Below are 12,269 nucleotides of genomic sequence, written 5' to 3'. Positions count from 1 at the left end.
ATGGACTTTTTCTTGGGATTCCAACAAATTAGAGAGAGAGATAAAACCCAGAAGCAATAGGACAATACTGCCAACAAGCTGAGCTTTATTGAATAAATTAATTATGACAGAAGTAGGGCTAATTAGGATCAAACATAATTAGCATGAAAAAAAATCCAACGGGCATAGTGGCTCATGCCTGTAGTCCCCAGCACTTTGGTAGGCCAAGGCGGACAGATTGGTTGAGGTCAGGAGTTTGAGACCAGCCTGGACAACATGGTGAAACCCTGTCTCTACTAAAAATGCCAAAATTAGCCAGGCATGGTGGTGCATGCCCATAATCCCAGCTACTCAGGAGGCTAAGGCAGGAGAATTGCTTGAATCCAGGAGGCAGAGGTTGCAGTGAGCCAAGAGCGTGCCACTGCACTCCAACCTGGGCCAGACAGAGTGAAATTCTTGTCTCAAAAAAAAAAAAAAAAAAAAATCCCTTTATTTCCCCACAAAAGGAGCCTGCTTAATTTGAGCCATACAGATTTGTAGGAAAAGGATTTAAATTATAGTCATTTGCATATGATAAAATAGTATTTACTTGATTAACAATGTGTATCTTTTTTTTTTTCAGAGTTGATACTTAATTCTCTAGAACTTTCTTAGCTTTAAAATGGATAGCAGTAAGAATGGATTGCAGTAAAATGAGAATTCCAGAAATAAAATACACTGGGCAGCAAAGCACCAAGTGATACAGAGGAAATCTCAGCATGGATTAGTTGATACCATGTTCAGAAAGAAAGAGATCATGAAATTACTTCACTCTTGAAACATCCCTCTGCAATCCATCTTCTGTCACAATTGACTCCTGAGAATTCTCTCACAATCTCTTCTGGCACTCTTCCTCCTTCTAATCAAGAGGAAAACAGCACACCATTTTATCAACATGACGTCCCCTCTCATCATTTTCCAGTTCTCCATTTTTGTGCTGATTAAACTAGATTCTGCTAATATGGATTTCAAGGATAATCTTTTAGCACTGATAGCTTAACATATTGTTGACTTAATAATATAATCGAGTGGCAATCAGGACTCCTTTAAATGAGGGTGAAATTTCTACTTTTTTTTTTTTTAAGAAGGAGCAATATAATAGTTTAAAATTATATTAAACAATTAAGGGATGTTTTAAACACTGGGACATAAGACCAGGATTTACATTGCCATGTTTGCTGCTGTATTCTCAGCTTGGAGATGGATGCCTGGCACATAGTAGATGCTCAATGGATATTTGTTAAAGCAATGAAGAACCACATGTTAATGGAAAAGGATGTGGCAATATAGAATTGTGACTATGTAAGTAAACTTTCAATATTTATGTAGGGATGTGTTCCAGATTGGCTAATCAGATGCTTGCTCAAGTATATAGGGTGTGTGTGTGTGTGTGTGTGTGTGTGTGTGTGTATGTGTGTGTGAGTGTGAGTGTTTGCATGTATCCTGGCTGTGATTTTCATCCCATTCCCAAGCTTGACCATCTATCCTTTACTGGAGTTTGAGACCCAGATGTCCTTACATATATTTCCTTTTTGTTCAGGAGTGGCCTTTTTTTTGCTTGCAAACAAGAATGCTTACTGATATAATATTAAACATATAGTGGTAAAAAATTCAGCTCTTTTAAAAGCTTTTTCTTCCTTGTCAGAATGTCAAAAAAGAAACAGACTGGGGAGCACACCACTATCTTGTTTTCAAACCAGAGAATAAAATGCATTCTTAAACAAAAAGCCTAAAGTAAACCAGGTACTTTAAAATGATGCTCATTTATAAATATGACCAGAAAAGTAAATGAAATTATTTCAAATTATTATAGATTTAATTATAAGGAATTTAAATGTTAAAATAACTTTATCAGTCTATCAACAGGGGAATGAGTTTAAGGCACAGTTTAATTCCTATTAAGCTATTTTCTGACATTAAATTCTAACATTACAATTTATATAATTAGTAGAATTTCAAATATACCCTTACATATTTATGAATTTATGAACAATTATTCTTTGCTTTGAGAGATTGAGTTTATTTATATTTTTATTATTATTATTATTTTATAAAATAGAGATAGGGTCACCTATCTCTGTTCCCCAGGCAGGTCTTGAACCCCTGGGCTCAAGGGATTCTCCTGCCTTGGCCTCCCAAAGTGCTAGAATTATAGGTGCGACCCACTACTCCTGGCCTGTTTTCAAATTTTTAAGGCTTGGAGTCTTGTCATTTCTATATAGTTTTTGCTGTAAACAAACATGTCCACATGAATCTATGACCTATGATAATATATTTTGAATTCTTTTCTCTTTACACACACAATTGACCTCTGAATGACACAGGTTGGAATTGCACACACCCACTTACACAGAAATTTTTTTCAACGAAACTTACACTGAGTATGCCTGCCTCTTGTGCCTCCTCTTCCACCTCCTCGGCCTCTGCCACCTCTGGGACAGCAAGACTAATCCCCCTTTTTCCTCCTCCTTGGTCTACTCAATGTGAAGATGATGACGAAGACCTTTATGGTCACCTATTTCCTCTCAATGACTAGTAAGTGTATTTTCTCTTCCTTGTGATTTTCCTGATAATATTCTCATCTCTAGCTTACTTTATGCAATACATACATAAATATATGTTAATTTACTATTTAAGTTGTGGGTAAGGCTTCCAGTCAACAGTGAGCTATTAGCCGTTAAGTTTTGGGGGAGTCAAAAGTTATACATGAATTTTCAATTGTGGAGTGGGGGCTTGGTGCCCCTAACCTCCATGTTGTTCAAGAGTCAACTGAATACATATATATAAAAGGAAATAGATCAATATTCACCTCTATTTCTTTTCTTTTCTTTTTTTTTTTGAGACGGAGTTTTGCTCTTGTTACCCAGGCTGGAGTGCAATGGCGCGATCTCGGCTCACCGCAACCTCCGCCTCCTGGGTTCAGGCAATTCTCCTGCCTCAGCCTCCTGAGTAGCTGGGATTACAGGCACGTGCCACCATGCCCAGCTAATTTTTTTGTATTTTTAGTAGAGACGGGGTTTCACCATGTTGACCAGGATGGCCTCGATCTCTCGACCTCGTGATCCACCCGCCTCGGCCTCCCAAAGTGCTGGGATTACAGGCTTGAGCCACCGCGCCCGGCTCACCTCTATTTCTAAAGATACATTTATATACATTGTCTATTGTAGGGGGGAGATCCCATAAGCACCAAGGCAGAAGTAAAAGGCCTCAGCCTATTTCCATGCAAATGATGAAGAAGAAAGTAACTAGAAATATAACCGTAGCAGTTATTAGTTATTTATATGTGATCTTAGTTATTCATAGGTGATCTTAATTCTTTTTTTTTTTTTTTTAAGACGGAGTTTCACTCTTGTTACCCAGGCTGGAGTGCAATGGCGCGATCTCGGCTCACCGCAACCTCCGCCTCCTGGGCTCAGGCAATTCTCCTGCCTCAGCCTCCTGAGTAGCTGGGATTACAGGCACGTGCCACCATGCCCAGCTAATTTTTTGTATTTTTAGTAGAGACGGGGTTTCACCATGTTGACCGGGATGGTCTCGATCTCTCGACCTCGTGATCCACCCGCCTCGGCCTCCCAAAGTGCTGGGATTACAGGCTTGAGCCACCGCGCCCGGCGATCTTAATTCTTTTACTAATGTCTCTCAGGTCGGAAGTGTGAACCTGGGGTGACATTGTTAAATGAATGACACTAAGGCGAGATGCTCTAAGCCCTCTGTCATGCCCGCATGAGGGCTGCTGGAGGGCGGCTAGGCTGTGCCAGCACTGGGAAAGCGCCCGCTGTTTAGCCAGCTAGGGAAGGAGACATCCAAAATGGCCGAGACATCTCCTTCCTGGGGAAGTCTGGAGAAAACTCCGCTTCTCCAAGTTCTTGTGGTAAGGCCTGGCGGCTGTCAGGCAGGCCCGCAGACATCCGGGGGCTTAACTGTCTCTATGTGATGCTGTGCTTCAGTTGTCACGTTCCATGTCTACTCTCACATTCTACCTCTGCACCTGGTTCCTTTTGTCTTAGAAAAGATAATCAGTAATAGTAATACAAATCTTAATGTTTTAGTTCTTTCTTGATAAGTATGGAAAAATATTTATCAAGCTGATGCATTATGTTCCTTACATCACTTTGGGTGCCAGAAATTCCTAAGCCCCTACCTGAATGACACGTGATGTACTTGACCCTATCACTGCCATGCCCTATCTACCCTGCCCCAGTCGCCTTTATTTCTACAATTTCTCATCTTTGCACCAGCCAGGAGTGGCTCATAGAACCCTGTAGGGCTGGACCCTACAATCTATAATTTTATCCTATATTTTCAGGCATAAGTAACATCTAGAATATCACCAAATATCTAGAATCTATCTTCTCACTTGGAAGTTATATGGCAGTTTTATAAATTTTAAAACAGTTTGCTTCTTTATCACTATAACTTTACAAATAAAGCAAGAGAAGATATTTACCTGATTCTTCAGCCCATAAACCTGTTTGTCCAAATTATGAATCATGGATTTTGCTTCCTGGGCTTTTTGGAGGGCATTTGTAGAGACGGTCAGGGAGCCCTGACAGCCAGGACCCTCACACTGCCTGTGCCCCTCCCGGCCCGTGCAGAGAGCACCACCACAGGGCAAGAGCATACAGGGCACATTTCCTGGATCTCCGCACACCTTGCAAGAGAAATGATTTACATTAAATAGCAACTTGTTGTCAGAGCTTTTTTTATTTTTGGAGACAGAATGTCATTCTTGTTGCCCAGGCTGGGGTGCAATGGCATGACCTCAGCTCACTGCAACACCTGCCTTGAGACTCCTGCCTCAGCCTCCCAAGTAGCTGGGATTATAGGTGGCCACCATCATGCCTGGCCAATTTTTTGTATTTTTAGTAGAGATGGGGTTTCACCATTTTGGTCAGGCTGCTCTCAAACTCCTGACCTCAGGTGATCGAACCACCTTGGCCTCCCAAGGTGCTGAGATTACAGGCATGAGCCACTGCGCCTGGTCATCAGAGTTCTTTCTAATGCCATCCAGACTCATTGAGTTGAGGCATTGCTTTACTCATATGTTTTCTTAAATAGTTGTTCATCCTTGGTACATTGGGGTGACCCATTAAACATTTCCTAGGTAACAAAACATCTAAATTACTTATCAGTATCGTGCCCCAATCTGTCATTTTGTATTTCTAATTTTTTGAGAAAATAGTTGCACTTTTAGGAATTATATGTTAGTTTCACTTTTTAAATTAATTACTTAATTTATTGAGATGGAGTCTCCTTCTCTCGCCCAGGCTGGAGTGCAGGGGTGCCATCTCCGCTCACTGCAACCTGCACCTCCCAGGTTCAAGCGATTCTCCTGCCTCAACCTCCCGAGCAGCTGGGATTACAGGTCTGCGCCACCAGGCCCAGCTAATTTTTGTGTTTTTTGTAGACATGGGTTTCACCATATTGGCCAGACTGGTCTTGAACTCCTGGCCTCAAGTAACCTGCCTACCTCAGCCTCACAAAGTGCTGGGATTACAGGTGTGAGCCACCACATCCAGCCTGAACTTTTTATTCTTTTCTTTTTACTTATTTATTTATTTTGAGACAGAGTCTCATTCTGTCACCCAGGCTGGAGTACAGTGGTGTGATCTTGGTTCACCGCAACCTCCGCCTCCCGGGTTCAAGCAATTCTCTGCCTCAGCCTCCTGAGTAGTTGGGATTACAGGTGCCTGCCACCATACCTGGCTAATTTTTTTGCCACTTTTAATAGAGACGAGGTTTCACCATATTGGCCAGGCTGGTCTTGAATTCCTGACCTTGTGATTAACCCGTCTTGGCCTCCCAAAGTGCTGGGATTACAGGCGTGAACCACCGCATCCGGCCCCCTTTTAATCTTTTAAGATAATTATCCTTTTTCTTATGATGAAGCAAGAGGAGAAGATATTCAGATGCCTGTACTGAACATTTAGATATATTTACTAAAAATAGTAAATATTATCAAATAATCAAATCAAGCCACAATCTTTACTCTTTGATCAATTCTTGAGTTAAATAAAAATAAAAATATGGCTTTTTATAGTATATAATAAAACATATTTCATATATACATATGTTTATGTATTTATAATATATAATAAAAATTTTTTAAATGTAAGCTAGGGAAATACCATTAAAGAGGTCCATATGCCAAGTAAAAACCACAAATGTTTTGACCTTACCATCATGAATACTTACCTTTTCATTCAATATTTGGATATCTGGTATCTTAATCTGCTTTAATTTTTCCAATGACAAGTTTCCTTTTGAGGTTAGTGTATCTAAGATGGTAAGTAAGTCATTCCTGGTATTTGCAGAGGCATTAATGGTGGAACTAATTTCATTAATTTTCTTTTCAGCAGATGATGATATGTGATAATATTTCTTGATGTTTTCTGAAGAGTCTGCATCAATGCAAATTGAAGGTAAATTTTGTGAAAAAAATGAAATTATATTATCAGTTATTAAGATAATCATTCTACAATTTGGCTACTATCTTGGTTTCAATTATCACTATAAAATTTCAACATCTTCTTCCTTGAGTTTGCATTTGATGGGGAAAAAGATTAGCTATAGTATAATAAATACAGATAGATAGATACAGAGCATTGAGATTTAAGTCCACAGGTGTGGTGTGAGTCCTGGATTCACCTGTTACTGCCTGAGCATACCCTTGAGCAAATCAGTTCATCTCTTATATTTTGTTTCTTTCTCTGTAAATTGGTGATAATAATTTGAGAGAATTGAGAAAGTATGAATATATTCTGTAAATATTTTCCACAAATATAAGGTATTAACTATGAATACCTACATACACTCAAATATGATAAACCAACTAAATTTACTTAACTCTATAGAGCAGGAATTGACAAACTTTCTGCAAAGGCCAAATAATTAACATTTTAGGCTTTGCTGGCCAGAGCATTTCTGTTACAACTATTCACCTCTGCCATTGTAGACTGAAAGTAGCTACAGGCCGTATATAAATAAAGAGGTAAGATTGTGTTCAATTGAAGCAGTATGCACGAAGACAGGCTGTGGGCAGGATTCACCCTGATGCTGCAGTTTCCTGAACCTGATCTTGAGGCTGATAACAATAGCTAACAAACAGCTAGTTGCGTGCTTTGCAGGTGCCTGTACTATACTTCCCATCAAGTGTGAAATGCTCTTTAATATGATCATCTTCATTTTACAAATAAGGAAACTGAGGCTCTGTTGAGGAAAGTTATTTGCCTAAGTTCTCATTGATAGTAAGAGATGAAGCCAGGGTGTGAACCCACGGTGTTTTGACTCTACAGCCTGTGTTCTTAGGCACCACTCTATCTTTTCAATGTTTGCATTATTAATACAAATTTGTGAAAGTAATATCATATATATGGTATATTTTAATGTAATTTATAGTATATTAGGGCTTTAAGCTATAACTCCATATTTTAGGAACCAGAGGCCCACAGTCTTGACCTTTACTGCCTATAGAACCATAATCCAGGCAGGAGACAAGCATACCTTATCTTTTAAATTTTTCTGGTTCTTATAAGACCATGCTCTTAATACATCACGCTTTTCACTTCTCATGAAAAAAAATGTTCCTATTGCTCAGAATTAGTTTCTCCTTTCATTTTTATGGCAGATTTATCTCTACCCTGTAGAGATAATTCAATTGTCACCTATTCCCTGAAGCCTTTACTAATGAACCCAGGAAGAATTCCATGCTACTCTGTTTTTGAAGCAGCTTGAAGATGCTCTAACAGTCTTAATGCTGTTTGGGGTGGCTTATATTCTTGTCCCCTGTCCCCCATTAGACTGAAATAACTCAAAGGTAGGAACTTGCCGTAATGAGCTACACAATGTCAGGCATCGGAAAAAAGCCCAGAAACTGTTGTTGGACTGCAAACTTGAGAGGATTAGCATGGAGACAGTTTCACTTTATTTTACCCGGCTTGGGGTAACCTCTGAAGGATTTTGGGTTCTTTCAGTGGGAACTATATTTTAGATTAAGAATCAGAGTAGATTCCTTATTCATTGCATGGCATTTATTGAACATCACCAATACACCTTTGCTAGAATTTATTTCACTAAATTTAGGCATTCTTTAGGGAAATTATGTATTCCTAACTGCCTATTTTTTCTCTTCTAGGTTACAATCAGATCAAGTGTAGGAGTATATACATAGACCAAGGAAAAGCAGTCAAAGTTTTTTCTTGACATGGGTTCATCTGCATTTTCCATTTACCTCTGAATTAGATGGCTTAGGTGTGAATAAACTCAGTGATGCTTCTCTTAGTAGTAACAGATTGTCCATTTCCAAATATAACAGGGGTATCATTTTGAATAGGAGATGAGCTCATCAAAGGTTTGCTTTAGAGTTCCATTTCTCCTGCAAATTATTTTGGCATAGGCATGGATCGCATTCAGTTTTAAGAACTATGCGATATGAGTTAAGGGCTTGTATATGTTGCATGACTCCCACCCCTGCAAAGCTCTTATGAGAAATGTTGTGTCGAATTCCTTTTGCCTCACATTCCTTTGCATTTATGGTTACTGAAAACGGAGTGGCTTATACCAAGGAAGGCATATAAACATCTCTCATTTGCTTATGGCCGTATTAGAATTTCTGTTGCTGACTACTCAAGACCCCTCACATGGGTTTGGCACTAGATTACTTTGGGTATTAGCATTTGTTTAATATCAGACATTGTTCACTTGTTATTTTGAGTGAATACTATCCAGGCTCTGTGATGTTGAAAAGTTGAAATATCCATCAACAAATAATACCTTTAAGGGGTGTGTTTGCATGTTCTAAAGTGCTCAGGCACTATGATTGGTAAGCACAAGATGATTCACTAATGAAATGCACTATGGATATCAGCAAACTTTGTACAGACACAGTTAAAAATTCATTTTTTCCCTTACCCACAATGCTTGCATTAAGGACACTGGATTGCAAATCAATTTCTTCCTGAAGGTCTTCAAGTAAGAGATGTGCTTCATTCTTTGCTCTTTCTATTGTATCTTTCAGATCTTGAAATTCATACACGGCCTTCAATTGTTCATTTAGCTGCATAATTTGTTTTCTATCAGAGAAAATGAGGATGGATGTAGTTAAGCTTGTATTACATTTGATACATTGGTGGAAAAAATGCCACAAAAATTGCCCTAATTTTTAGGCATTCTTGATTAGGATACCTAATCAAGAATTTTTTTCATCAAGTTTTTTATTTCTTGGTTTATAATTGTATCTGTGTCTCATCTCTTTCATCTGAATTCACCTTGCTGGACTATTCCAACATTCATTTAAAATATGGACAGCATACAAGGTCTAGCAGAATAAAGGCTTTTAAATCATTCCATTTGACTGTTTAAGCTCTGTCTTCATTTTGGGTTTCAAAACATGCATTCAGACATGCTTCAGTTAAATCAAACTATGGAGCTGATCTACATTTGGCTTTCAACATATGATAAAACAGAACTCTTTTTTCAGCCTGGGGTAAAATTAGGACTTCATTTAGCTGCATTCAGCAAGGTTCTTTTCAGTGTTACTTCTGTACAGGTCCTAATTCTTATTTTCCATTAGTCACAGGAAGGTTTTCTTGCTGGAGAGTGTTCCCCTGGGTTTTTTTCCCCATCACCTTCCTTGATGGGGTACACCTTTGTCGTGCTTCAATTTGCTGGGTTTAGCACTTACACTTGCTTTGAGGGGATAATGAACACATTCCTCAAGATGGGGAAACATGTGCAAATCTCAAAAGGTACGGCTGAGGGAAGTTATAAAATGAATTTATGGAACTAATTTATCTTGGCACAACTGCAATGCTTCCTACCGTTTTCTGCTGTAACTCTCCCCTCTAATCTATAGATTCTTCCTTCAGGTTCCAATTGTCACAACTGCAATTCTTCAGGCTAATAATAATAAAAATAATGACGATTACTCTAATTGGGACTCCTTAAGCACTTACATGTGCCAGACACTATGCTAAGTGACATGTCTTGAGTGATTCTCACAAGGATCCTATGAAATCCAGGCTTTATCTCTCTCTCTTTTTTGATAAAGAAATTGAAGCTTGGAGGAGTTGAGTAGCTTGCCCAAAGGCACACGTCTAGTAAGCGGATTTAAACCAGGTGGTTTGACTTCTGAATATATGATCATAACACCTGGGGTCCTTTGTCCTACTGGTCCCCTTCCACTTGTAGTTTATCCAGCAACATTTTTTTTACGGAACTACACCAGGCCTGAAGAAGACTAGCACGTGAGAGGGCAGGCCCTGCCCAGGACATCCCCCAGCGAGGCAACAGCAAAGGAGGACAAAGAGGGGAGACGATGGAGAAGGAAACATATAGCCTCTCTGTAAGGAAGTCAGGAAAGACTTCAGGGAGGAGGTGATATTTGTATGGCTGTTAAAGAGAGGTAGGAGTTTGGTCCCTGCGCGATGGCTCACGTCTGTAATCCCAGCACTTTGGGAGGCCAAGGTGGACCAATCACTTGAGTTCAGGAGTTCGAGGCCAGCCTGGCCAACATGGCGAAACCCCATCTCTACTGAAAATACAAAAATTAGTTGGGCATGGTGGCGGGTGCCTGTAATCCCAGCTACTCAGGAAGCTGAGGCAGGGAGAATCACTTGAACCCAGGAGGTGGAAGTTGCAGTGAGCCAAGATTGCACCATTGCACTCTAGCCTGGGTGACAGAGTAAGATTCTGTCAAAAAAAAAAAAAAAAAAAAAAAAAGAGAGAGAGAAATAAGAGTTTGGCAGGTGGACCAGGAGGGAACAGGCCTCTGGACTGCTGGCTGAAGAGGCTCCGCAGCCACTGCTTTCTCCTACCTCCAGGCCTGGGGGACTCCTCTTTCTCGCTCTCTCTGGTTCTTATAGTCTCTTTGTCCAGAATGTCCACTGTGGATTGGCTCATTCTGCTCTCTTTGTGCTACTTTGACATTTTCCTAATAGTGTCTAACCACATGCCAGTGGTCCACGGGCCAAAGCTCATTCTCAGACTTGTCTTCTTTGGGCTATACAGCAGGGCTTCTTACAAGTGCTATCAGATTAGTTGTTTACATTTTGAAGTGGGGATATTTCAGCAAAAATATGGCTGCTGACATCTCTTGAAAATTGAGATCTGTGAACACAGGGGTCCAGATCCTGCAATGCAGAAGTAGTTTTTTTTTTTCCTTTTGTTTTTGTTTTTAGAGACGGGGTCTCATTCTGTCACCCAGACTGGAGTGCAGTGGCACAATCATAGTTCTCTGTAGCCTTGAACTCCTGGGCTTATGTGATCCTCTTTCTATGTAGCCCAGGCTGGTCTTGAACTCCTGGCCTCAAGTAATTCTACCACCTCAGCCTCCCAACGTGCTAGAATTAGAGGTGTGAGCCACTATGCCCAACCCAGAAGTCTTTAGAGAGGTATAGATGTGCTTGTTGTTACCTGCCAGCTTGGCCCTGGCCATGTGGCTTCCCTGGGCCCTGTCACTGTATTTATGATACGGTGGCCCTTTCCCTGAACTACCTAGGTGGGTGGTACTTTCTTCCTTGTGCAATTTTCAAGCAATTACCATATTTCCCCATAGATAATGAGTGATGTTATATTTATACTTGTGTTATATATGACATAAACCTCTGCAGCTTTAACTGTTACTTAATCTAGGACCTTTTCCTGGGGAGGAAGGAGATTTTGCTAGGTAAGCACATTTTTGGGGTTTCTCAGTGGACTGTGTACTTCTATGGGGGTAGAAACTATGTTCATCCTGGTTTTTTCCCTAACAGGCTGGCAAACTTTGTCCTAGGAATCGTAGCGTCTCTGTTGTAACTACTCAACTCTGCCATTGGAGACAGCAGCCACAGAGGAGGTGTAAATAAATGGGCGTGGCTGTGCCCCAGTGAAACTTTATTTACAGAACGAGGCTGTGTCAGTTTCTACCCTTAGCCTGCAGTTTGCTGAGCGGTAGCCCAAAACTATCAACGTAATCTCAACAAATGGTTGATAAATTAAAAAAAAAAAGATTCAGTAATACGTAATAAAAACGAGCTTGCATTTTTGGGAAACTACCATACTTGGTATAAGATTTCATATTAATGTATAGGCTTCTAAACAACTGAAGAACTTGGAAAGATTTGGTAAATTTTCCCTACCTGTATCATTGAAAAAAAAATTATTTTTTGAAACTATCATATTTCCAATTTCATATCTTTCAGCTTTACTGAGTTTGGGCTTCCCCATTAAAGACTGTCTTTTTGTTATAATCAATGGAATCTGGAAAAATAGCA

The 12,269-nt window shown here is 39.9% G+C and overlaps 1 protein-coding gene across 1 annotated transcript in view; it reads right to left on the bottom strand.

Moving 5' to 3' along the window:
- The window catches only part of LAMB4 (laminin subunit beta 4), a 111,689-nt gene that overhangs the window by 21,748 nt on the left and 77,672 nt on the right, over window positions 1–12,269 (bottom strand). The window contains exons 27-29 of the mRNA XM_003921091.4: window positions 8,929–9,089; window positions 6,214–6,419; window positions 4,466–4,669 (exon numbers count right to left, since the gene is read on the bottom strand). Coding sequence (XP_003921140.3) covers window positions 4,466–4,669; window positions 6,214–6,419; window positions 8,929–9,089 — 571 coding nt within the window. The remainder of the gene's footprint in view (window positions 1–4,465; window positions 4,670–6,213; window positions 6,420–8,928; window positions 9,090–12,269) is intronic.

The sequence above is a fragment of the Saimiri boliviensis genome, chromosome 10 (genome assembly GCF_048565385.1).
Source record: "Saimiri boliviensis isolate mSaiBol1 chromosome 10, mSaiBol1.pri, whole genome shotgun sequence".
NCBI lineage: Eukaryota > Metazoa > Chordata > Mammalia > Primates > Cebidae > Saimiri > Saimiri boliviensis.
Note: the sequence above shows the minus strand (reverse complement) of the source record. Positions and strands in the feature narration are given on the sequence as shown.